Here is a 26,656-nt window from a genome sequence, read left to right as displayed (position 1 = left end):
AGCTTGACTCATCCCTGTCAGCTACGCATGCTGGTTTGCAGCGAGATGCTATGAAATGGTTGGTTTAATGTTTTGAAGATCTCAAGCCATATTCCTGCTCTGCAGAGCCTTTTCCATCATAGGATGCAGGGCAAAATCAAACAAGTGCTGTCAGCCTGGTGCTCTGCAGTGCAACAAAGGATGGGGGTACTGAAGCTTGGTGACAATGTTCAAGGCCAGGTTGGACAGAACCTTGGGAAACATGGTCTAGTGTGAGGTGTCCCCTGCCTGTGGCAGGGGGTTGAAACTGAATGAGCTTAAGGTCCTTTCTAACTCAAATCAGTCTGGGATTCTATGACACTGCCTGTGGTCTCCTGTGGTTTGCCCATTTGGAAGCACCCCTGGAGCTGTGCCTATGTGGAAGGTGTTCAGCATTTTTGAAGATACTCACTGGAAGTAGTTTTCACAGAGCTCAAATAAGCTGTCATCCTGCTCCCGTAGGACTGAGGCTTTCTCTGTTAAGTGTGTTAAGAAAGAAGGACTCAGGCAGCACTTGTGTGCTCAGCTCCATGGCTGAGCGGTGAGGAGAAGGTTGTGTAAGCTTTGCAGTTCGGGAACACCCACAGCAACAGCCTTGAATCAGGGCAGCAACTTTCATTTGGGTTTTGCCAGAACTGTTTGCTCCCAGCCTTTTGCTCTGAAACCTTTGGAAGCTGCTTACTGGCAGGGATACAGCATTCGTCTATATAAATACAAGGGAATATCCAGGAAGTATTTGAGAAGATAAACAAGTTGGATGGCAATAAGTGCCCAGGATTAGATGGCATGTGCCCCAGAGGACTGCAGGGACTTGAATGTGAAATTGCAGAGCTCTGGCCAGGGTATGCTGTGTGCTCTTGCAAAGGGCTGTTGTGCCAAGGACTAGGAGGTTGCCAGCCCCACTCTGTCTAGAGAGGGCAATAGAGGGGTCCTGGGAACTGGTGAATCCCACAGATTCATTAGGTTTGGAAGGGACCTCTGGAGGTCATCCAGTCCAGCCCCCCCGCATCTGTAGTGGTACAGTGGAATCGGGTTACTTTGTGCATGGAAAAGGTGATGGAGTCCTGTAGGATTGCGGTTGTGTGGCACCGAGCACATGGATATGGCTGTTTTCAGGCTGCCTTCATGAGGATTCCCACAAAAAGGCTGTTCAAGGAAGTTCTGTGGAGCTGGTTTAGATTTACCCTTCCCCTCCTCACTTTTAGAGGTCACTTTTCAGGACCAGCAGAAGGTCTCCCAAGGACCAGTGTTGAAAGTGAACTGCTGATGGTGGCCAGGCTCGTGTGCCCTCCATTAGCAGCTGCTCCTGGGGGCAAAACCCTGCACCTTGGTTCTGACTAGTGTTTTGTTGTCTGGGACACTCTTGGCGGAGCTGCTGTGGCCATGGGTGGTTGTGGGGGGGTGGTTGCACAATCACTACCTGGGGGAGTAGTGAGGAGTGAGCACAGGCAATAAGTCCTGGAGCTTCTCACATGTGAAACTTGTAACTCTGGCAACTATTATAGGCACCTTGCTATGCTTTAAGAATAGTTTGCTAACTGTTGAGGGAGGCACCGTGGTTCTGCAGTGATGGCACACGGTGAATGTTGGCAGGAGAGTTTAAATGTGAGATGGATAAATGGAGTTTGTGGACACAGAGGAGGTGAACGCTGTATGGATCCAGGACATGGAAGGTCAGAGCCTTCAGTTTGTTTGTTGGACTAGAAAACATGATTATTTCATTTTACTGTGCAAATGGCTTGTGCCCTCCCTGGCACCTTGCAGTGAGTGGAGCAGAAGGGGACAAGGGCTCCATGGGGATGGCACTGGCTCCAAGTAGTTGTCAGGAGACAAAGTGATCAGGCTTCGCCGGAAGAGGTGGGAGAGGGTGCTTGTTCCAGGCATGCTGTTTCTCCTTTGGGTAGTTGCATTTGTTACAGAATCACAGAATCAGCTGGGTTGGAAAAGACCTTTAAGATCATCAGATTGAACCATTCCCCACCACTGCCAAAGCCACCACTAACCCATGACACTGAGGGCCTCATCTACATGGTGTGTGAACACTTGCAGGGACAATGACTGCAGCCCTGCCCTGGGCAGCCTGTTCCAATGCCTGAGCACCCTTTGGGGCAGGAATTGTTCCTCAGCTCCATCTAAACCTCCCCTGGTGCAGCTTGAGGCCGGTTCCTCTTGTCCCATCCCTTGTTCCTTGGGAGCAGAGCCCAGCCCCTCCTGGTTCCGTCCTCCTGTCAGGCAGTTGTAGGGAGTGATGAGGTCCCCCCTGAGCCTTCTCTGCTCCATCTGAACCCCCAGGTCCCTCAGCCGTTCCCCATCACACTTGTGCTCCAGGCCCTGCACCAGCCCCATTCCCTTCTCTGGCCCAGCTCCAGCCCCTCAATGCCTCTCTTGTAGTGAGGGGCCCAGAGCTAAACACAGGATTTGAGGTGCAGCCCCACCGGTGCCCAGTACAGGGGCACAATCCCTGCCCTGGCCCTGCTGCCGCACTGGTGCTGGTACAGGCCAGGATGCCGGTGGTTCCTGGCTCCCTGGGCACAAGCTGCTCATGTTCTGCTCTGTCAGCGAGCACCCCCAGGTCCTTTTCCATGAGCAGCTTTCCAGCCACTCTTCCCCAAGCCTGGAGCATTGCATAGCATTGTTGTGCCTGGTGGGCTTTCTTTACAGCCTGAGGAGCTGTTAGGCTGTAATATTGGCTGCCAGAGCTTTGACAAGACCCCTTTGACTCCCCCACCACAACGAGCTTGCCTTTTCCTCCTGTGGCCAGCCCTGCACCAGAGCCATTGCACACAGCAGGGTTTCAGTTCTTTGTTTGTCTATCTGCACATCACTTATTGTAGATGTTGAAATGCGGTGTGATGTGAGATCATGAGCCCTGGCAGCTCTCCATAGGCTCAAAGCTGATGATTTTTACAGGTGGCACTTCCCTTTAGGGGAATCCCTGAGGAAACCCATGCCCTTCTTGATTACTTCTTCACTACTGGGTATCTGCTAATGAAGCATATCTTATGTTCCTGTCGCCAGTGACCACTGAGATGACACTTCAGCAGGTGACATCAGGCCATCAGCTGTAGAGGTGTCTGAGGCATAAAGTTGAAATGTCCACCAGAAATCGCAGTCATAGAATCCCAGACTGGTTTGGTTTGGAAAGGACCTTAAGCTCATCCAGCTCCAACCCCCTGCCATGGGCAGAGACGCCTCACCCTAGACCATGTCACCCAAGGCTCTGTCCAACCTGGCCTTGAACACCGCCAGGGATGGGGCATTCACCACTTCTTTGGGTACCCTGTGCCTAGGCCTCACCACCCTCAAGTAAAGAACTTCTTCCTTATATCTAACCCGAACTTCCCCTGGTTTAGTTTGAGTCCATCACCCCTTCGCAGGTCATAGCCTTGATGGATATTGTTTGAGCCCCCACTGGAATCGGCTTTCAGTGTTAGAAGGTCTTGAAACAGCATTTCCCAATAGGGGTGTTTCCCAACTGTAGGTGGCTTGTTGACTGACTTGCAGAAGCTTCATCCAGGGTGTGTTTGTGGCCTCAATGCAAGTTGTTAGAACAAGGAATCAGCAGGAAATAGGCTCTCCCCCAGTGGGCTCTGTGTCTCTGAAAATACTGCTCATGATAGGCATCAAATGTACCTCTCTTCTCAAACTGTTGCATTCTTCTACAGCATGACTTTAGCTTGCAGGGCTAGAAGTGCTGGCTGAGGGCAGCCAGACTCGGTGACCTACTGTGCAAGTCTTGCAGATGAGCTCTGTCTCAACACTGTGGAACATTTTGTTTAATAAAAACAACCCTTAAAATCTTTATGTTTCAAAATCTTAAACTTTCCTCTCACTAAACTTGGTATAAAGCTGTCATTGGATGCACTGGCTCTATTCCTGTGCTGTACAACGCTGAAATAAGAACATAATCATAGAATCCCACACTGGTTTTGGTTGGAGAGTACCTTAAAGTTCACCCAGGTCCAACCCCCTGCCATGGGCAGGGATATCCTCTTGACTTGATGCTCCATATCAAGTGAGTAGGAAGAACACAAAGCCCCAGAGGAGCAGCATTCCCCGTGCTGCTGAGCAGATACCTGGCAGCACAGAATGGCTGCTGACACCAGCACCGGGGTATTTACATGTGCTGTGTTACTTGTAAACTGCCTTATTTGATCAAATGTAGCAAAACAATAGTAGATTTCCCTTGAATTTCTCTGTTACCCATCAGTGTTGTGGCTTTCAGGTGTGAACACAATATGCACAAGCCCCATCCCACTTACTTTACTCACTTGTTGATGTTGGCAGCAGTGTCAGCCAGGAGGTGCTGGTTCCTTCAGAGGTGTCTGAGCATCCCACAGTCCAGAGAGAGGGGCTTGAAGTAAATCTTAGGGGGTATCCTGGCAGGTGAGTGGGAAAATTGGAGGGAATTCTGGAAGGTCAGTGAATGATGAGTGATTTCGGAGCAGGGTCCACATCCAGCTGGGCTCTGTGCTGGAGGCATCGCTCAGGGGATGGTGAAGTGAACAGTGGCTGGACTGCACAAGATAAAGGTAATTTCTTGAGATGCCTCTGGTACTCATTCAGGATCTGAAAGGCTCCAGATAGAGTAGCTGAGGGTGTGCATAGTGAGAAGGACAAAGATTGATGCAGTCTTTCTTGTGGGACACCAGCAGCCATGCAGGGTGTTGGCTGTTTGCTTTGTAAGCTGTACTTCCATATGGCTGTTTTTAAAGATGATTAGAAGACTGATGTCCTGCTCATAAAGCAGATGGTGGCCCTGTGACCCTTTAGAAATCAGCTCCATTTTAGCTGCTTTGTGCAATACAGGCACTGTAATGCCTGTGCTTGAGTCAGCTGGGCTGGAGAGGATGGGCTGGACACAGCACATGGTGTTCTGTAGGGCACAGGGCTCCTGCTCTGGCACTGCACAGCGCTGTTTGCCATCTCCTTTGGGTTTCTTTACAGCAACAGGAGCCTGTTCATGCTAGGGATATGGTCACCTTTCAGTTGGGATGGTTTGGCTCAGAGATGGATTTGACAATGGAGCTTTGTTAGGCCCTACCTATGTGTATGAGGGGAAAACTGTAGGGTGGTTTTAATGTAGGTCTCAGTTCACTGTATGGCTTTAGAAGGTGAGCTGTTAAACTGGTGAAGAGTTTTCTTCCCCCTGGGGTTCCTGTGCCAGGTTTACTCCCCAGCGTGCCCTCAGTGCTGCCAGGTACCTCTCAACATGCTGGGAAACCCTTTCCACCAGCCCCTCCCAGTTTACGTTCCATCATTGCACAACTTCTGCCTTTATGATCCTTGTCATGATGCAACGGGATTCGAGCATGACTGCAGAGGCTGAGCTTTCTGGGAAGCCTCTTAGCATTTCCAGAACTCCTTTGGGTATTTCCTGCCATGGATTGACGTTGAGCATGGCCAGGGCTGGGCAGTCAGTCCTGTTCTCAGGAAAGTTTCTTGCAAGCCCATTTCAGCACCCCCGCCTTCCCCCCCAGGCTCCCTCTTGAAATCCTGGTGCTGATACTGTTGGAGACGCTTCTGCTTTGGGCAGTCTATGTAGGAACATAGAACCATAGACTGGGTTGGGTTCCAACCCCCTGCCACGGGCAGGGACCCCTTCCACTGGAGCAGCTTGCTCCAAGCCCCTGTGTCCAACCTGGCCTTGAGCACTGCCAGGGATGGGGCAGCCACAGCTTCTCTGGGCACCCTGTGCCAGCGCCTCAGCACCCTCACAGTAAAGAACTTCTTCCTTAGGTCTAACCTGAACTTCCCCTGTTCCAGTTTAAACCCATCACCCCTTGCCCTATCACTCCAGTCCCTGATGAAGGGTCCCCCTCCAGCATCCTTGTAGCCCCCTTCAGACACTGGAAGCTGCTCTGAGGTCTCCACGCAGCTTCTCTTTTCCAGATTGAACAGCCTGTCTTCATACGGGAGGAGTTCCCATATGGAATGATCCATACAAATACAAGCATTTTTTCCTGATGAAATGGTGTCTTTTTCTGATGATCTTGCACAGCTGGTCTCTCCAAATGTCACATTTCAACATAATCTGTATCCTCAGGGCACATGTTACAGGGTGCTCTCAGCTCCAGTGCCGTTCCCATGTCAGATAGGATAAACAAGGCTGGAGGTGGAGGGAGAAATTGTGGTTTTCCCAGATTTAGCAGCTGTTATTCCCAAACTACCAAGCTGGCTCCAGGTAGAGCCTTCCTGAGGCCACAGCTTCCCTGAGTCTCTAGCAGCAGGAGCTTTGGGAGCAGCTGATGGCTGTGGTAGCTGAGCACGCAGCCTGGGAATGCTGGGACTCCCGCTGCCCATGCGGCCTGCACGTGAGCCCATTCCCAGATGGCAGGAGCTCTGCCTGGCATTTCGGCTGCTCTAATTTGGGATGCAGAACACATCAGGAAGCCCTGCCCCCAGCAACCTCATGTATGAGGAGGTGCCACCATACAGGAGCCTGTAGTAGAGGAAAGCTGCTTGCTTTGCCCTGCACTGTGCCCTGGGGACAGGCTGCTAGTGGAGCAGGAGAACTTGCTGTCTCCATCCGTGCACCAGCTTGGTCCCATGCTTAGGAGGGATTTTGGGCTCTGGGCGTGTTTTAGTTCAGATGGCACCAAAGATGTTTTGGGACATTCCCACAGTCCCCATCTCTGCTCCACTGGAGGCTTTCCATGGTTCCCCACTGTGCACATTCTTCCTGTGCCGTTTCACCATCTGGGAGAGGGTCCTTTCCCTTTTCCAGCACCTTTTTCAAATGGCAAATCCCTGTTTTCTTAAGGGTGCTTTTCTGTAGCTAAAACGTGAATTAAGCAAAACTGCTCTAAGAGCTACCATTGCCTCTGCTGGTCCTGGAGTGAAACTTAGTGGTTTGCTTTGCTCTGAAAACTCACGTTCCAGGTGGCCCACACACCCCAGCAGGGCTTCCTGACCGCGGGTTAATGCTTTTATTTGAGGGTGATATGGTCCCAGGAGCTTCGACGAGAAACCTGAAGGATCTTCAGCCCCTTTGCTCCTCGGTGGGAGCATTTACAGGCATCACATAGGCTTGGCTTTGTGCCCTAGTTCGCTTTGGTCTGTGCATTTTCGGTTCCTGACTGTGGAGCTGCAGATCACAGAATCACAGAATCACAGAATCCCAAGGGTTGGAAGGGACCTCAAAAGATCATCTAGTCCAACCCCCCTGCAAGAGCAGGGTAACCTACAGTACATCACACAGGAACTTGTCCAGGCGGGCCTTGAATATCTCCAGTGTAGGAGACTCCACAACCCCCCTGGGCAACCTGTTCCAGTGCTCTGTCACTCTTACAGTAAAGAAGTTCTTCCTGATGTTAACGTGGAACTTCCTATGCTCCAGTTTACACCCATTGCCCCTTGTCCTATCACTGGATATCACTGAAAAAAGCCTAGCTCCATCATCCTGACACCCACCCTTTACATATTTGTAAACATTGATGAGGTCACCCCTCAGTCTCCTCTTCTCCAAGCTAAAGAGACCCAGCTCCCTCAGCCTCTCCTCATAAGGGAGATGTTCCACTCCCTTAATCATCTTTGTGGCTCTGCGCTGGACTCCTTCAAGCAATTCCCTGTCCTTCTTGAACAGAGGGGCCCAGAACTGGACGCAATATTCCAGATGGTCTGGCAGATCTTGGAAACGTGTCACACTTCACTCGCTTGGCTCCATTTCAGCGTTTTCTTCTCATACCACCTTCCTTTAGTGGTGAAACCACAATGATCACCAGCAATTACCTTGAAAACCAGAATTCCCATTGATGCAACCTGTGCTTCCTGCTGCTCTGTGTGAGTGCCGGGGCAGTGGTACTCCAGCAGCTCATGCACATAACTGTCCTTTAGGAATCTGGTGAAAGAGGAACCAAACAGCACTGATGATTTGCTCTCAGGTCAGTTTTGCTTGGCCCATTCAGGTGCTCTGGGACATGGGCATGTCCTTGGGCACTGAGTAGAAGGTTAAGAAGCCAGCACCCCTCCCTCTTGCTTCTTATTCTCCAGCTGAGGTGGGCTCTGCTTGTGTGGATGGCAGCGTTGAGCCTGGCTTGGCTCTGTGATGGGTGCTTGGAGCAGAGCTTCAGGACAAGTGCTGTAGCCAGCCCTGATGCTGAGCAGAGCACGGTGCAGCTCTGCAGGAGTGGATCTGGCCACACTGCTGCTCCACAGCCCTCACTGCTCCACAGGGTCAACCTGAGTTAATGTGGCTCCAGAGAAATGCTTCTCTGCTCCTACAAACCACATTCTCTACTGCACAACGTGCTTACAACACTGAATCTTTCACTAAACTAACAGGGAAGCTTAACCTGGATTTAGCTCCATGGGCACTGGGTGGAACAGATCTGTGGCTCTGCAGCTCCAAGGTGAAGCTCCAGCTGAGCAGGCAGGAATTCTGTGAGGCTCCTGGAAGCATGGCTGCACCTCAGAGGTGACAGTGTTCATGTTTCCTACCTGAGCTTTTCTTCCTCTCCTGCTACTGCTGCTGCTGAACCCAGGACACCAGGGTAACTTCTCCATGGGATTGTTTCTTGCGGAGATACTGGTAGGGCCACTGAAGACATGTACCATGGGGCTTGTGTGCATCACAGTGCCTGTTCAGAAGTGGAGAGCCCATTATTTTAACGGCTGGCAGTATGATAAGTGCTCTGCAGAGCCTGTTCTTCCTTTTAATATGCTAGCAAGGATCTATTCTGCACAGAGCTGGGCACTACCACCCTGCACACCACTGTGGTGATGGTCCCCACTGCCCCCGGGCTATGTGAATGGCTGCAGGCAGCTAGGAAGTCATCATCTTTGCATAAAACCTACCTTACTCACCAAAGCACCACTTTCTAGGAGGAAGCCTGCCACAGAAGGTCTCCAGCTGTGCATCTGGTGGGTTCATTTAAAGGACTTGCATGTACTTAGTTGGTGGGTGGTTCCCCTCAGACCATATGGCCAAAAGCTGCCTTTCTCCTGCTGAGCCCACACTCAACATGCAGTGTGTAAAACACAGGCTGCTCAAGTGCTGAAAGATCTCAAATACATTCCTGCTGTGCCCCAGATGATACTATGGAATTTGGGATTACTCTGTGCTACATGCAGGACTTGGGTTAAGGGAGATGAGGAAAACATCAGGCTCAAACTGTGCTTCATCTCACACGATGTCTCGGGGAAGCCTGGAGAGCTGGAAATGGCTTTTCCCTGTTAGATCAAAGGTGGCACGCTGGCAATCGCAGCAGGTCTTACCAAAGGCTGTGTTTGGGGTTGCTGGGTTCTGCAGGGCTGTGGAAGGTTAGTGCTGTAAAATGGGTTCAGAAATGCAAGGGTTTGTATCTCATTTTTAGTTCTTTTTCAATTGAATTTGAACAAGCCAGTCCATGCGAGAGGCTCAGCACTGACAGCTCTTACATCTGATGGGCGAAGAAGGGGAGATGCTGCTCGCAAAACCAACCCCAGGGATTTGCAGGCTTGCTTTTGCTGCCCAGAGGACTGGGTAGCATGTGAGTGGGCATTCCTTTAAATGCCCTGCCTAAAATCCGTCATTCTCTGGACTTTTGTTCCAGAGAATAGGACGGAGCAGTCTGAGTGCCGCTGAGTGTAGCTGTGGGCACTCCACACTGCTTTCAGATGTGAGGAAACTTAAAGCAATGGCCTGCTCTTGAGAGACTGCTCGGAGGCCTTTGCTGGAGAGGTGAAAGGAGGCAGCTTGTCCTGCAGAAGGGTGGATGTGACTTGCTTCCCATTAAATGTCAGCTTCAAAGCCAAAGCCTGAGGTCTCCCCTGCTGGTGCCAGTGGAGTTATTCTGCATCACGAGAATGAGTGGAAAGGACTTTGAAAGCCCTCTGAAAATCGTTATGAGTTTTAACTTCCCTTTGACCTTTCTCCTGCAATGCCCTGGGTGTGCTGGCTTTGAGGACAAGCCTCAGTGCACTCCCTGGCCTGAATTTCCTTCCTGAAGCCCAGCACTGAGGAGGACCCGGAGAGCTTGTGATGCGCTTCTTGTGTGCAGGGACAGCAGGGCCATGAGCAGTAAATGGCTCTGGGCAGGTCCATGTCCCTCAAGGTACCAGCTGAGCTTTCCTGGGATTGCTTGTGTTAGGGGACTCCCAGGTTTAGTGCACAAAGCAGAGCCTTCCCCTCCCTTCTTCAGCAGGTATTTCACTACCACATCGTTGGGAAAACCTGATTTTCCTGGCATGGGGAACCAGTGTGCCTTCCGTGGTGTCCTTGGCTAAAGCAGCAGCTCACCTACAGAGCCAAGGCCCCAGAGAGCACACAGAGCACAGGCTGCCTGCCTGCCCTATGTGGGAAGCTTTCCAGATGGGACAGCTTGTGCTGGTCTTTCCTCCTGTTGTGTTTCTCCCTTAGTAAAGATTGGAAGTAGATCCCAGGCCGCAGCAGAGCATGGGCAAAGGATGTCCCTCCTCCCTGTCCTGTTCTGTAGGCTGATGGTGGGCTGAGGGCTGGGTTGTGCCCACAATGCCCAGCAAACCACAGTGCAGATACTTTCAGAGCAGGGATTAGTGGGCTGCGATGCTCCAACTTGTATTTGGAAGCATTATAGTTGTCTTTAGGTGGTATTTCATAACCAGGCTCATTGCTGAGGCCAGAGCTGCGCTGGCAATGATACTGCAGGCAGGTTTGCACAGCACTGGCCTTGATGTTGCTGCACCTGCAGTGTGGATCCAGCATGGAGGACCTATGCATGGTGAGGGAAAGCACTCAGCATGCAGTCAGATACAACAGCAGCAGAAGCTCTTCCTTTGTGCCAGATCAGTTCCAGCTGCTCAGTCCAGCACCAAAATCAGCTCTTTGATCTTTGACCCTCAAGTAATAAAAGCAAAGAGGAAGCTCTCTGATTTCCTGCTGTAAGGAACCTCATCTCACGGTTTCATATGGCAGATAGCTCAAACTGATGCTCTTGCTCATGATGGGGAAAGGAGGAAACTGCTTGGATGCCAGGGCAGACTTGCCCTGGGTGCTGGTTCTCATTCCTGTGCTTTTCTTCTTTGTATTCTTGTTTCTTTCCTTGCTACACTTAAAAGTGTTCAAACTTGCATAAAGGATCAAGCAGGGAATTCCCTTTCAGGAGCTACTGGTGGGAAGGAGCACTTCCCTGTGTATGTCAGTGCAGGTATGGATAGACCCACTTGCTGAAGAGTACCAGGGAAGCCAGGAGTATAACCAGGTGTCAGGTGGGATAAATCAAGTCTGTAAGCAGTAGATCCATGAGTAACTTTGGAATGGGATGATCCAAATGTCCTACATAGGGCCAGGGGCACAGAGCTTGTAGCAGTAGGGGTGTCCCAACTCTAATGCTGTTTCCACCAGGATCTCCTTCATTTCACAAACCATGTGGACAATGCCCTCAGTGACATGGGTTAGTGGTGGCCTTGGCAGTGCAGCAGTGCTGGGCTAAAGGCTGGACTTGATGATCTTAAAGTCTTTTCCAACCTGGTTGATTCTATGATTCTATGAATTACATGAGAAATGAGGGGGTGTGTTTATGCATTTCTGCATCACAGGAGCCCTCCTGACGGTGTTGCTGGGGGAAGGGAGAGCAGTGGTTAGTTTTAGCTACAGTGCAGTACATACTGTGTATGCTCTGGGCTGTTTGAGATGCTGAAGAAGTGAGGTTGCTGTTCCTGAGTTAGCCGGAGCCTGGCTGCAGTCCTAAGGGAGGACACGCCGTGGAGGTGCCTCCTGGCTCCTCCCCAGCACCTGTGTTGTGTTTCACTTGGCTGCACATACTCAAGAGAACGCTTTTCCAGGCGCATTATCTGAGAGCGATACCCCTCTTCTTTCATGGATCTCTGATGGTTCTGTGCTGGCTGCCTTGGAGAGAGACCTGGGAAGGTGTCTCCTTCCTTCCTGCAGGTGGGAGACCCAGTGAATGAAATCATCTCTCATTCTCCGTTAATTTCCTGGTCTGTGGCAGTGCTGCCTTGTTTGCATGGCTGAAGTGTTGTGTCACGTTCACATCAGCTGGTTTTTTACTTTGGTAGCAAACTATTTCCCTGGGGATGTGACATCCAGGGCCATCTCCACGTGCAGCTCTTGGCTCTTCTCCCCCTCACTGGTCTAATGGCAAGGTCCTACTGAACTAGCACCAGGGCTGCAGGAGCCAGAGCTGGTTCATGGAGAACCACAGAGAGAATGATGCAGAGCAGGCATAGCAGTGGCAGAGATACAGGGGTATATTTATACATGACCTTGGAAAGTAAGCCAGCCCTTGGCAGCCCATCCCAGTCAATCAGATGGGAGGTACTTAAGAGCAGGGTGTTGCTGCACAACAACGTTGGTCCATGTTTCATGCAGACATATCTGCAGGCACAAGTACCTGTGAGCAAGGGTGCTGTGCCATCAATCCCAGCTTGCTCTTAGCTTTGTTTCTCTAGGACCCTTCTTGCCTCTGAAAATCCCATGTATTTCCACTGCATGCACTCTGTTGCTTTCAAGTGTACTATTTACACAGGGATGGGGACTTCGGACTAAGTTTTCCTACTATTGGAGAACTTTAGTCCAGGATTGGATTTCTGGGCCTTGGTTACTCTGTGCTCGGAAGGGCAGGGGAGGACATACATATTGCCCAAAGCAGTACCTCTGACTTCACAGTGTCCCTCTCACCTTGTAATGCTTGTACACTAACAAATATTACCTTGTTTTCCCAGGGAAGGGAATGAACCTGGGGATTCCATGAAAATCACCTACAGAGAGTTGCTGCACAAGGTCTGTCAGTTTGCCAACGTCCTCCGCAGCCAAGGTACGCTGTGTTGGCTACGCAGAAAGCATCGGAGCAGGGCTCTGGAGGAGATTGCACCCATTCTGTGTGTGCTTGCCAGCCTGTTGAGTCATTCTGTGCAAAATCTTTGGCTTCTCTGCTCCCACAGTTGGTGGGTGCAGGTTTGCTCCACAACACACTTTTGGAGGTTGAGCTCTGGCTGTGAGTGTGAAAACTGATTGCTGGTGGTTGTGGCAGCTGTACAAGGAAGGGATCTGTGCTCCAGACTTCCTGCTCTGGGATTTCCAGTGAGCAGCAGGCACTGGTTGCATTTCTGCCACCTTCAAGGGGCTGTGTCCAGGGAGAACATGGAGTCATTGCAGTCATCTTAGAATCATAGAATCACAGGAATCACAGAATAGTTCGGGTCGTAAAGGACCTTAAGATCATTCAGTTCCAACCCCCTGCCATGGGCAGGGACACCTCACACTAAACCATGTCTCTCAAGGCTCTGTCCAACCTGGCCTTGGACATTGCCAGGGATGGAGCATTTACCACTTCACTGGGCAACCTGTTCCAGTGGCTCAGCAGCCTCACAGTAAAGAACTTCTTCCTTATATCTAACCTGAAGGTCCCCTGTTCAAGTTTAAACCCGTTACCCCTAATGGCTCTTACAAGAGCTTCACTGAGCTCTTACAATGGCTCTTAGAACAGCCATTAGGTTTGAAAGGCAGAACCCAAGGCTGGCTGGCTCTAGAACTTGAAGCTTTATTGTGTGCATATAACTGTTGAGTTTAAATCATGTTTCTTTCTATACCCTGTTCTTGTGACGTGTGACATGCTCATTTTGACAAAAGCCACGTTCCTTTTCCCTCCCCAGGCGTGAAGAAAGAAGACCGCGTCTCCATCTACATGCCAATGATCCTGGAGCTGGTTATAGCCATGCTCGCCTGTGCAAGGATTGGAGCTCTGCACACCATTGTGGTAGGACCCAGCTCTTTGCATTGCTCTCAGTGCTGGGTTCCCTGAGGGGGGACCAGCTCTTGTTCTAGGGAGAGGAGCTGCAGGGATGGGTGCTGACCATGAGGTAGATGCATGGAAACTAGATTAAGGTGTTGCTGTTTCTTAGCCCTTTTTCTGCATTTACTGTGGAATAAGTTCCTTCAGCTTTCTCTGTCCGTGCCTGGTGGTATCATTTACCATGGGTGAAATGCAGAGCTGCTGCTGGGTGTTCTGGGTTGGGGGTTTTGTGTGTCCTTGCTGACTTGGTTGTGTGCTCTGTCAGTTCGCAGGTTTCTCAGCAGACTCCCTTTGTGAGCGGATTATTGATGGTGGTTGTTGTCTCCTCATCACAGCAGGTAAAACATTCATCTGTGCCCCTGAGCCACTGTTGTTGAGGTACAGAGAAGGGAAACAGAGCTGGTGCAGGGCCTGTAGCCCAAGTGTGATGGGGAACGGCTGAGGGACCTGGGGGTTCAGATGGAGAAGAGAAGGCTCAGGGGGGACCTCATCACTCCCTACAACTGCCTGACAGGAGGATGGAGCCAGGAGGGGCTGGGCTCTGCTCCCAAGGAACAAGGGATGGGACAAGAGGAACCGGCCTCAAGCTGCCCCAGGGCAGGTTTAGATGGAGCTGAGGAACAATTCCTGCCCCAGAGGGTGCTCAGGCATTGGAACAGGCTGCCCAGGGCAGGGCTGCAGGCACCATCCCTGCAAGTGTTCACACACCGTGGAGACGAGGCCTCAGTGCCATGGGTTAGTGGTGGCCTTGGCAGTGCTGGGGTAAGGGTTGGACTGGATGAGCTTAAAGGGCTTTTCTAGTCTGGCTCATTCTGTGATTCTACCATTGCTTGTCTGAAAGGACTTGACTTTAAAGCCAGATGCTGTGGAACTGGCAGAGGAAGGGGCAGTGCTGCGGCTGAGCCGCCACAGAGCGGATGTGCTGCTTGTAGCTGTGCTCGAGGGCTGCTTTCCTCCCTGAACACACAGGGAAGCACTGGGCAGCCCGCCCACTTAGGCCTGTAGAGCATGATGTCACCAGCTGCTAATGACATGTCTCCAAATGCTTCTCATCCATGTTCCTCTCAAAACCAGCCAGATGTTTGCAAGATGTATTGTTCATGGAGCAGTCCTTACACGAGAATTCCCTCCCTTCCCAGTTTCAGGGGTATTTATGCTGCACTTCTCAATCTTGTAAAGCAAGGATTAAGAAAATGAGAGTTTTGCATGTAAGCCCAACTGCATTTCCCAACTGTTTTTTGCAATACTGCAAGAAATAGTGGTTTTATTAATAGATCCATGGCATGGAAAGGACTCACTAAGATGCAATCTGTGTTCTGGCTGCATTGGATTATTTCCCACAGAATATTCCTAGCAGACTTGTCAGGTCAAATTGGAACCTCTCAGGGAAGGAGTTCCACCATTTCTCTTGACGTTTGTTTTCTCTAGGCTAAAAGGGAATGTTAGAAACCTTTCCCTTCAGCTGCCTCTCTGCTTTCCTCACTTGAGTGCATGAGCTCTGCTCTGCCCTCCTGGAGCTGCCTGTTGCTTCCAGCTGTCCCAGGCTGCCTTGATGCTGAAGCCCCTTTAATATTCTCCTTTCCATTTTGCAGATGCCTTTTATCGGGGGGACAAGCTGATCACCTCGAAGCAGATTGCAGATGAAGCCCTCCAGAAATGTAAAGACAAGTAAGTTTGGACTCTGGGATTTAGGCATGCTGGGGAGGGACTCTTCATTAGGGAGTGTAGGGATAGGACAAGGAGTAACAGGTTCAAATTTAAACAGGGGAAGTTTAGATTGGATATAAGGAAGAAGTTCTTTATTGTAAGGGTGGTGAGGCACTGGAATGGGTTGCCCAGGGAAGTTGTGAATGCTCCAACGCTGGTGGTGTTCAAGGCCAGATTGGACAGAGCCTTGGGTGCCATGGTTTAGTGTGAGGTGTCCCTGCCCATGGCAGGAGACGTGGAACTGGGTGATCTTAAGGTCCTTTCCAACCCTGACTATTCTCTGATTCTGTGATTCCCTTCTAAGAAGGGCATTGCTGCTGTGGAATCTGCTCCTTCACTATGGGTGGTGGGCAGACTGCAGCAGTTCATACACGAGCTGCACTACATTCATGAGTCTTTTGGAAGTAATACAATGCTTCAACTCCCTCATCTTAAAAATACCTTCTTTTAACTTTCCTCTTGTCCATTCTAACCTCAAGGCCCACATATTGGATGAGAGGATGTGCTGGAGACAAACTGACCCACTGTCATTACAGCCCATGGCCTCACTTGCCTTCCTTTATAAGGGAGGCCAGGAGGACTGAATTACATTGTTCAACTTCCTTACCTTTATTCACCTTTGTGAATACCCCATCCCTGGCAGTATTCAAGGCCAGGTAGGACAGGGCCTTCAGCAGCCTGGTCTAGTGTGAGGCAGCCCTGCCCATAGCAGGGGTTTGGAACTGGGTGATCTTAAGGTCCTTTCCATCCAGTACCATTCTATGATACTATGGCAGATCGCCCAGTTGTGCAGCAGCAGCTCTTGGAGTGGAGGGAATAATGCGGTGCCAGTTGTGAACAGATGGACACAGTGCCTTGGGGCATGTCAAGACGAGGCTTAAATCTTTCTCCAAAGCCACTAATTCAATGATAATATAATAAAGCAAGTGTGGGAACTGGCTGTGTGAACAGGAGCAGGCACTCTGGTGGCTCATGCACAATGTGTGTGTAGGATCAGGGCCTGGCTGTGCACAAGCCTACGGTGAAACTGCTTTATTTTATTGAACATCTTCACTGAGCTCCTGTACTGTACAGAGATAGACACATCTACCATCAGATCTTACAGAAAGGGAAATGATCATGGTGAAATGACTTTGCTGTGCTTATAGACAGTGTCTGCATAGCTTGAACGAGACTGAATGTGGTCTGGTTAGATCAACCATGGACATCTGTGGCAGGTAGTCTTCGCACGTTAGAAATTCAAACTCTTAAAGCATTTTAGACACTAAAACCTAAGTTTGTATGTCTGTAAAAGTGGGACCTGGGAAGACAGGGGTGATTTTGAAGTTGCCGGTTACCTGATGGAGACAGGGTGGTGGTACCCTGAAAGGGCTGGAGGGAGAAAAGGGCATTTTGTTTGCATTATAGGTAGGCTGTTTGCCCTCCTGAGGGGACAAATACCTGCTCTTTTCCTTGATGTATAATCTGGCTTTGGAAGCATTTCCTCTTTCTGACTCAGTTCATCATGCTTAGGGATGGGAGCAGCCACCTCCTATCTCCTGGGTGCTGTGGGAGGTCTTATTCATGGTCACAGATGGGCAAATTTGGGATCTGTGAGGAATCTCCCCAGCAGTGACCTGTGAGAAGTGCTTGTGGGATCCCGTTTCCTGATAAATCCCCAGTGAGGTGTGCACAGAGCTTTCCTTTTCCCCAAGCCCTGTTCCTGTGCCTGGTGTCCCTTGGCAGTTCATGGTGCCTGGAGCCTGCATGGCAGCACATGCTGTAGCTCAACAAAAGCTGCTCAGAGTCCCTGCTCTGCCTCCAGTGCTGCCTGTGAAGGGCAGGCTTAGCCCTTGACCAGCCTGATCTGACAGCTCCTGCCTTTTAACAGGGGCTGCCCTTTGAAGAAGTGCATTGTGGTGAAGCACCTGGGGAGGGAAGAGATAGCGGAGGCTGGGACATGCAGCAAGTCTCCCCCTCTCAAAAGGGTGTGCCAGGATGTACAGGTATGCTCCTGGGGCTGGGAGGGGAGATTTTATTACTACGGGCCTGAGCCCAGAAAATCAATCAATGTAAAACCACCACTGCTTCCCTGGATGCTTCTGTTCTCTGACTCCTGTTCCTGTTTTCTCCTTCCTTGCTGTTGCATTGAGAATGGTCTGGAAATGGTTTCTTTGTCTTAACCAGATCCTCTCCTTGCTTCTTCCTTAACACCATCAATAGCTGCCAGCTGCAGGACCCCTGAAAGCACAGCGGGTCCATCCTCACTGTGAGGGTGCTGAGGCGCTGGCACAGGGTGCCCAGAGAAGCTGTGGCTGCCCCATCCCTGGCAGTGCTCAAGGCCAGGTTGGACACAGGGGCTTGGAGCAAGCTGCTCCAGTGGAAGGGGTCCCTGCCTGTGGCAGGGGTGGGGACTGGGTGAGCTTTAAGGTCCTTTTCTAACACAAACCAGTCTGGGATTCTATGAACTTCTGAAGCCACTAGGACAAGGACAAGATGCCTGTTTTCCTCAACCTAATGAAGAACTTTTCCTTCATACCCCTGTGTTTCTCTCCCCTTTTGTGCAAAGACCAGTGCCCTCCTGCACTGTAGCTGCGACAGTGGCATTAGGAGAGTTAAAACACATTTGTGCTCGTGGTGTGGGTCCAACAGCCTTCCCAACAATCGTGCACTGAGAACAGTGAAGTCTCTGTAGCTGGCACAGCAACTGCATCAGCTGTCAGGGCTGGGGCTTTCCTTTGCAACTGAAACCAGATGAAAGGATGTAGGCCAGAGGCATGTGGTGAGATGGGGGTGGAAGGAGGAGAAGGTGTCCTGCAGCCCTGGCTGCCTGCTCAGCTCCTGAGCCTGGGGTGCAGTCATGCTGCCTCCATCCACATGACAGGCAGGTTGCTTCCAACTACCTCAAAGCTCCATGTCTTCTGCCCATCTGTGTTAGGTGATGATTTGCATTGGGTCGTCCCCAGACTGCTGCTGCTTCAGAAACGGGTTGTATTTGGGGACTGCATTTGGGCTCTGGACTCTGCTTTCCAAAGGCATGGTCTGTGCCCATCCCTGGAACAAGAAGTCCAACAGATTCTGCATCTTTAATTTTCCTGGTTATTAAAGGTTGCTTTCCCTGGTGAGCTCACTCTCACCATGCTGTTGGCCTGTGTAACGCTGTTGGTCGCTCTGTGGCCTGTATTCTTGCTCTGTGCTCTGCACCCAGCTGGCCAATGTGCAGGGGTGGTCTCTGGGTGCCCAGGGAAGTGATAGCAACAGGCAGCACTTTGCTCAGAGGCTTCTCCTGGCCTGCCCAGGATCCAAGTGCTCTCCGAGCTGCTGGAATGGTTTCCCAGCATCTCTGCCTGCAGCTCCTGATGTGGATCCTCCACTTCTCCACTTTCACACCTTCTCTGTGGATTTTTAACAGGGAAAAAAGACGGAGAGCTCACAGAGACTCCATCCTAAGGTATTTACACCCAGCACTGCCTTTCTCCTCATGGCACCTCCCTCTGCACCCCCTTCCTAACTGCTCTGACTGCACAGCCCCACATGCCTTCCTAACCGGGCTACCAGCAGTTGCATGTTAGTGGTAGACACCACTCACTGCTTGGGCAGAGCTGCTCACGGTTTCAGGGTGAATGCAGTGCCACCAACTTCACTGCCAGAGATAAATCTGCATCCATGAACCCCCCTGTGTGCACGTCAGGGTGCTGAGGAGGGGAGATGCACAGCTCCTCGGATGTGCTGCCAGCGTGTCCATGATGTTCATCTCTCTGCCTTCTAAAGCAGCTCTTGCAGCAGACTCCCCTTTGTGATGATGCTGGTGGGATCACCCACAGCTTGCTGGCTGCAGCAGCCAACCTGGAGCTCCAGACCCAACATCTGGACTCTGCCCATCCCATCCAAGGAGCTTCAGCCTCAGGACCCCATGAGCAGCAGGCAGAGGCAGGCCTGGCCTCCAGGGCTGGCTGCTGTGGTGTGGGTCTCACCTCCTCCATGGGGCAGTGGAATTTGGGTGCTAAAATGGAGGGATCCTTCAAGGAGGGATGCAAGAAAGCAACGGTTGGATGGGCTGGTGGGAGCCTACCTTGGGCTTCTTTGACCTCGCGCCTTGCTGGGAGCTTGCTGGTGGGGACAGCCTTGTGGAAACTGCTTCCCCAGGTAAAGCGCTGGGGATCTGTGGGAGCTTTCCAAGCAGGCTCTGATATGCTGGGCTGTGAGGCGTCTGGTATCCCCTGCACCACATGTGCTGGACCATGGGATCCTGGTGCCTCCAGATGGCCCATGAACATCTTTAGGGCTGCAGAGAGTCACTGTGTGGCGTGTGGCTGCTCTCCATGCCCCACAACCCAACTGAGCAGGCTGTAGCTCTTTTAGGAATAGATGTGCCCCATGTGGGTGCTGCAAGGCCCAGGGTCAGAGTGGGAAGTGGAGCTCTGTGCTGGGGAGCTGCTGCCCCAGACTGCTCTGAGGGAAGGTGAGAAGGTGGAGCTGGGTCTTGCACTGCCCTGTGCCACCCTGGAGGGGTACCGGCCAGCACAGCTCTCGGGTTGACCTGTGACCATCAGCCACAAGCCTTGGTGGCTCTGGAACACCTCTGGCATCCTTAAGCAGCAGCCTTTGGCAGCCAGTGCTGGGTGATGGTTCAGTGATGGAGCAGTCACTTCTTATCAGGGTAATTGCCTTAAAATCCAGATAACAGGTTTTTGGGGGTCTGCAGTGTGAGCCCAATGTGTTCTTGTTTCTCTGGGCCATGCTGCCGTCGGGGCCCCTGCAGTGTGTGTGGCTGTGCTCAGTGTTTGCTGCTTGTTGGCTGCTTCATTGCAGCCCAGGAGGAGCCTGTGCTGTGAGAGCGCAGGGCAGCCCTCTTCTGGCTGCTGTGAGGGATTTAGCAGCATTGCCAGTGTTTCAGGGGTGTGCAGACTGAAGGTTTTCCTTGTGGCTGAGGGCTGAGAAAAGTTGCTTCCGGAGTGAGAGCTGCAGCTCTGGTGCATGGTTTGCAGCAGGCAGCTCTGGGACAGAAGCTGTGCTGTGAATCTGCCTCAGTGGTCCATGAGAGGAATGAAGTTGGGGCTGCACTCTCAATGGCTTTGGGGTCTGTTTCTACTCTCCTGCTCTCCTCAGATCCCCTGGACCCCAGGCAGAGATATGTGGTGGCACGAGCTGATGAGCGGCGCCAGCACGGACTGCGAGCCCGAGTGGTGCGACTCAGAGGACAAGCTCTTCATCCTCTACACCAGTGGCTCAACTGGGAAACCCAAGGTATGCTTCTTCCCAGCTCACCCCCAGAGCCTGGCCTGCAGTAACATCTAGGAGGTGGCCAGGCCACGCTGTAAGGCCCTAGTAAGAGGAGCCACAGAAGGCTCCTAGAAAGGAGCTGTGCTGGTCATTCCATCACTTGGTGGACCAGTGATGCTCAGCTTGGCCTGGGAGGGTGAGGGCCCTGGGGGGAGCTAACCCTGACAGTTGTGTGCCTTCTTTTTGCAGGGTGTGCTGCATACAGTGGGTGGATACATGCTTTATGCTGCCACCTCGTTTAAATACGTGTTTGATTACCAGCCTGAGGATGTTTACTGGTGCACAGCTGACATTGGATGGATAACAGGTCATTCCTACATCACCTACGGACCCTTGGCCAACGGGGCAACCAGTGTGCTAGTAAGTGCTGACTGGTAGCTGGGTGCTTTTACTCCAAGAAAGTGGAGAGCGTGGTACTGAGCTGCATCCCTGCATTGCTCTTTGATGAACGTGCTTCTCACTTGCGTGCAGTGCCTTGGGATGTGCAAGAAAGGGTGGTGGTCCCCAAGGAGGACATGGTGACAGCTTGGGGACAACCAGTGTGTGCTTTTGGGGGTTAACTTTTCAAGTGCTCCCCGGTTTCTTTCCCTTATAAGTAAAAGCCTTGGGGAGCCAGGGCTGCTGAGAGGTATTGGGAAAGCTGGACCAGGAGCAGGGAATGATGTTTTCCCTGCTGATGCTGATGGCACACCCTGCATTTAACATCTCCTGTGGCAGTGTGCTGCTGTAACTTGTATCAGGGGGGCAGAGGCCTGTGTCCTAGGCTCCCTGGGAAAATGTGAGCAGGAAAGTCACTGTCACATTGAGGGAGTTCTTGGGGTTCTTGGTACTTTTGGTTGTGTTTCTGTCACTGTGTTTGGACCTCTTGCCACTTACCATGTGGGCACGGGCCATTTGGGCTGGTGGGTGGTACCACAGTGCCTGTGCTGCTGGGTGATTCGGGTGACATTTGCTAGGACACCTGTGGTGGGTGATGCCAGATCCATCCCAAAGCAGTAAGAGAGGTCCCTGGACTGGGTTGATTCCATGCATGGTGCCCCTGTCACTGCTCTGTCCCCTCTCAGTTTGAAGGTGTCCCCACCTACCCTGACGTCGGGCGGATGTGGAGCATTGTTGACAAGTACAAGGTGACCAAGTTCTACACAGCACCCACGGCCATCCGGCTGCTTATGAAGTACGGGGACGAGCCTGTCAGAAAGTGAGTGCCAGTCCCCAGAGCACGGGGATCCCTGCACAGCCAAAGGCAGCAGTGGGGGGAAGGAGCCCCAGGTTCCTCTGAGCAGCAGCTCTGGGGCAGCAGCACAAGAGGGACGTGGAGCTGCTGGAGCGAGGCCAGAGGAGGCCACGGAGCTGCTGTGAGGGCTGGAGCAGCTCTGCTCTGGAGCCAGGCTGAGAGAGCTGGGCTGGGGCAGCCTGGACAAGAGAAGGCTCCTGAAGGGGAGACCTGAGAGCAGCTCCAGTGCCTGAAGGGGCTGCAGGGAACCTGGAGAGGGGCTTGGGACAAGGGCCTGTAGGGACAGGCCAAGGGGAATGGCTTGAACCTGCCCAAGGGGAGACTGAGATGAGCTCTTAGGCAGAAGCTCTTCCCTGTGAGGGTGCTGAGGCGCTGGCACAGGGTGCCCAGAGAAGCTGTGGCTGCCCTATCCCTGGCAGTGCTCAAGGCCAGGTTGGACACAGGGGCTTGGAGCAAGCTGCTCCAGTGGAAGGTGTCCCTGCCCGTGGCAGGGGTTGGGACTGGAGGAGCTTTGAGGTCCCTTCCAACGCAAGCCATTCTATGATTCCCCAGCAGATTTTCTGAGCAGATCAGAATCTTCTGCCTCACAGCAATATGCAGGCCACGTTTCTGTACCCCCAGCACTGATTTCATTATGGCACTTCTGAGCATGTCCTCTTCCAATGTAAGCTGCAATTAAGTTCAGAGATCGAAGGTTCTCCCTACTGCTGACCTAAAGCTCACAGAGGTGTGCTGGGCAGAGAGCTGCTCCTTGGCCCAGGGATGAGCAGAGCCAAATGGGAGCTTAGAGTGGGAGACATGAGAATCACAGACGTCTCCATTCTTCACTCATGGAAGAGGGCTGAGAAGGGTCTGAACCATGCCTGGAAGCTCCAAGTACACTCTGGGGATACCCCAGGGGCTCCTGTTGGCTCTGCTGTGCAGCAGGCTCAGAGCTGCTGCCCTCCATGGCCTGCTGAGCCCCTGCCAGCCCCCTCCTCTCTGCAGGCACAGCAGGAAGTCTCTGAAGGTGCTGGGGAGCGTTGGTGAGCCCATCAACCCTGAGGCCTGGCTCTGGTACTACCGCGTGGTGGGAGAAGAGAGGTGTCCCATTGTGGACACGTTCTGGCAGACAGAGACAGTGAGTGCTTACCTGGGTGTCCCTGGGGCCTCTCTTTCCCTCATGCTCCCTGCAGGGTGCTGGCAGCTTTGCCATGCTGTTTCTCTGGCTCTATGGGCACTAGTTGTTCTGCTTGCCCAGGAGACTCCAGGCTTGGACTGCAAGTATTGGTTCCCCTTCTCCTCTTTCTTTCCTGGACCTCAGACAGGCTCCAAGGGGAAACATTCTTCTCCATAGGATCCCTGCCAAGGTCTGTTCTGGACCCTGCTGCCTTGCCCTTCTTTCTCTCCCGCAGCAGCTCCAAAGCTTTGTGCCCAAACACAGGCCCCCATCCCCTACTTTATCCTTTGCAAGGCCCTGTCTCCATAGCTACCCTGGGCAGCCTGTGTCTGATGTGGTGTGATCAGAGCTGATGCAGATAGTGTGGGACAGGCTGGCATGGCCCAAACTCACTCAGTTTCCCCTCTCTTTGCAGGGTGGCCACATGCTGACACCGCTCCCTGGTGCCACCCCCTTGAAGCCAGGCTCTGCTGTGAGTACTGCTGCTCTCCCCCCAGGGCAGGGGGGTCCCCAGGGCACTGCAGCAGCAGTTGGCACTGCCTATACCATGGCCTGGTGGTTTCCAGCCCCTCAGGGTGGTTGTGGGACCATGGTACATGCAGGGAGGTGGCCCCATGTGCCACAGCCTCTGCAGAGCTGCCCTTGCTCTGCCTCCCAGGGGTGGCTCATGGCTCACCTCCATGTCTCCTTTCTCTCTGGTCCCCATGGCAGACGTTGCCTTTCTTCGGTGTGGTCCCTGCCGTCTTGAACGAGTCAGGGGAAGAGCTGGAAGGAGAAGCAGAAGGCTACCTGGTAAAGATGATCTCACCCTTCTCTTGTCCCTTCCCTGGGCCTTCCTGGTAGGATACACACGTCTCTGCTTACTCTGGGTCCACACAAGGGACCCACTTGTTGGGTGGTAGGAACTTTCTTTACTGTCATAATTGCTGGGAGCTTTCTGCTGTAAATAAACTGTTCAGCTGATGGTTAAATGCAGGAGGATGGGAAAAACATTTCAGCGAAGCTCCTTCCCCCATGCCAAGCCTGGTGAGGCTTTCCCAGTAGATCTACACTGGGCAGCAGGTGTGCAGGTGTCATCGCTCCTGGCTGTCTCTGGCATCTCTTACCACTGCATGTTCATTGGCAGGCTGAGAGAGCTGGGCTGGGGCAGCCTGGAGAAGAGAAGGCTCCTGAAGGGAAGACCTGAGAGCAGCTCCAGTGCCTAAAGGGGCTGCAGGAAACCTGGAGAGGGGCTTGGGACAAGGGCCTGTAGGGACAGGCCAAGGGGAATGGCTTGAACCTGCCCGAGGGGAGACTGAGATGAGCTCTTAGGCAGAAGCTCTTCCCTGTGAGGGTGCTGAGGCGCTGGCACAGGGTGCCCAGAGAAGCTGTGGCTGCCCCATCCCTGGCAGTGCTCAAGGCCAGGTTGGACACAGGGGCTTGGAGCAAGCTGCTCCAGTGGAAGGGGTCCCTGCCCGTGGCAGGGGTTGGAGCTGGAGGAGCTTTAAGGTCCCTTCCAACCCAAGCCAGGCTGGGATTCTGTGTTTCATCCTATGCAAAGCCTGTGTCCATCTCAGCCTGGCAGAGCTTGGGCTGTTGGTGTTGCTCTCTCTGACTCAGGTGTGTTCTCAGGTGTTTAAGCAGCCCTGGCCAGGGATCATGCGCACGCTTTATGGGAACCACTCGCACTTTGAAGCAACCTACTTCAAGAAGTTCCCTGGGTACTATGTGACAGGCGATGGTAGGTTGGAGAGCACACAGCTGCAGAGGCCTGGGGACAGCGGTCTCAGTCCTGGCAGGCAGTGGCTGGGTGCTGGCACTGCTCCTCACCCTGGCATTTCTGGCCATTTTTAGGTTGCAGGAGAGACAGAGATGGTTATTACTGGATCACAGGGCGGATGGATGACATGCTGAATATTTCTGGTAAGAAGTTTTGTCTTCACTGGGGACCAATGTGCTTTCTGCCACTGCTTGAGAGACACCTTGGGGGGGGGGACACTTGAGCACCCATTCCTGACACTAGTTATAAATACACCTTGGTTTATGGGGGCTGGTTCTGCATCATGACTCTGCCCAGCAACCTGCCCTCAAGTGGATCTAACTGCTGGGTCATCTTCTTTCTGAGACACGTGTCTGTGACTTGGTGGCTTTCTGCATCATTCCCTCTGGAGACAACGCACTGCAGGGAAGGAACCTTCTGTAACCATTCAGAGGAGATCCTTAACCAGCCAAGTGCCTCTGTGCTGAAGCGTTTTGGGGCACAGGGAATCACAGAGGTTGGGCAAGACCACAGGGCTAATCTTGAAGCTGAATCAGGCCTCTCGGAGCTGTGTCTGCAGAGGGTAGAGATTGTCCCACCTCTCTTGAGGGAGTCTGAGATTCAGCTGCTTCTCAAGCCCATCATTATCCATATACTGCATTTAATAGCTTCTTCCCTGGAGGCTGTAGCCTGTAGGTACTTACTGCTGGCTGTGAGATGCTGCTGTACTTGTTCCTGCATCAAACTAGATCCTTTTATCTGACCAGCAGTGCTTGATCCTCCACCTGATCATTCTGGGGGTCAACCACCTTCCAGGGGTTTCCTGTGGCAGCACTTCCAGGGTGGAATGTCAGTGCAGGAGCCGGGGTACAGGAGGGAGTTGTGCCCCTGCCCTGAGGTGTGAAGCATCATATCCTCCCCACACAGCCATGAGCTGGGCAGTGCATGGCAGGTCCAGCCTCTTCCTCCTCTGCACCTTCCAGCTCCCCACGTGGGCCGGTCTCTTACCACATCCAGCTCCTCCTCAGCCTGTGCTCTGTCCGGTCCCATGGCCCTGAGCAGTTCCTGGGCTGGTCAAGAAGCCCAGAGGTGGGAGTGGGGACAGCCAAGGGAGGTGGCCTTGCTCTGCAGGTGGCTGGTACCTGGCAGCCTTTGGGGTTTCTCTCTCCAGCCGTTGTCTTTTCTCAAGCACATGGAACTGTTGCTCTCAAACCCACAGTTTAGGGCCTTCTCCCTCCTCCTCCCAGCAGCTGGAGGCTGCAGGACCTCACCTCACCCATACAGGTCCAAAACTCTGCCTCTCTTTGCTCCCAGGCCACTTGCTGAGCACATCAGAGGTGGAGTCAGCCTTGCTGGAGCACCCGGCTGTGTCGGAGTCTGCAGTGGTCAGTCACCCCCACTCCCTGAAGGGAGAGTGCCTCTACTGCTTCGTCACCCTGCGGGTTGGCTATGAGTTCACCAAGAGCCTGGAGGATGAGCTCAAAAAGCAAGGTACCACCAGCCAGGCCTGGGGAGGTGCGGGATGGGTGCTGCAGGGTTTGGGAGTGTGGGGAATGCAGCGAGGACAAGTGTGACAAGGTGCCCCTCCGAGCACAGAGCACGGCTGGCGAGCACTAAAATTAGTTCTTGAGCCTTTGGCTGCACATGTGATGCCCTCTGGACCTCTTGGAAGGGGAGTTGGCAGCTCTATGAAGGACTCGGGTGCCCAGAGCCTTGTTAAGCTCTTCTGTGTGGGCACGGCTCCCAGTGGCTCCCCTGGGCACATCCTGACTTGCTGAGAGGGTTGTTGGGTGCTCTCGGATGGTTGTGCTCTGGTCTCAAGGGAG

At 52.6% G+C, this 26,656-nt stretch overlaps 1 protein-coding gene across 2 annotated transcripts in view; it reads left to right on the top strand.

Annotated features, from left to right (window-relative positions):
- ACSS2 (acyl-CoA synthetase short chain family member 2) overlaps positions 1-26,656 on the top strand; it is a 36,165-nt gene that overhangs the window by 7,366 nt on the left and 2,143 nt on the right. Inside the window, exons 3-17 of one of the 2 annotated variants that reach the window (XM_065691573.1) lie at positions 12,661-12,752; positions 13,591-13,694; positions 13,996-14,068; positions 15,323-15,398; positions 17,308-17,422; positions 18,829-18,867; positions 20,526-20,663; positions 20,889-21,059; positions 21,764-21,897; positions 22,921-23,053; positions 23,508-23,564; positions 23,804-23,884; positions 24,704-24,812; positions 24,926-24,994; positions 26,145-26,321. In XM_065691573.1, coding sequence (XP_065547645.1) covers positions 12,661-12,752; positions 13,591-13,694; positions 13,996-14,068; positions 15,323-15,398; positions 17,308-17,422; positions 18,829-18,867; positions 20,526-20,663; positions 20,889-21,059; positions 21,764-21,897; positions 22,921-23,053; positions 23,508-23,564; positions 23,804-23,884; positions 24,704-24,812; positions 24,926-24,994; positions 26,145-26,321 — 1,568 coding nt within the window. The remainder of the gene's footprint in view (positions 1-12,660; positions 12,753-13,590; positions 13,695-13,995; positions 14,069-15,322; positions 15,399-17,307; positions 17,423-18,828; positions 18,868-20,525; positions 20,664-20,888; positions 21,060-21,763; positions 21,898-22,920; positions 23,054-23,507; positions 23,565-23,803; positions 23,885-24,703; positions 24,813-24,925; positions 24,995-26,144; positions 26,322-26,656) is intronic. The other variant, XM_065691574.1, reaches the window with a different exon arrangement.

This window comes from Lathamus discolor, chromosome 11 (genome assembly GCF_037157495.1).
Source record: "Lathamus discolor isolate bLatDis1 chromosome 11, bLatDis1.hap1, whole genome shotgun sequence".
NCBI lineage: Eukaryota > Metazoa > Chordata > Aves > Psittaciformes > Psittacidae > Lathamus > Lathamus discolor.
The sequence above is the reverse complement of the archived record's forward strand: the minus strand, read 5'-3'. Positions and strand labels throughout refer to the sequence as shown.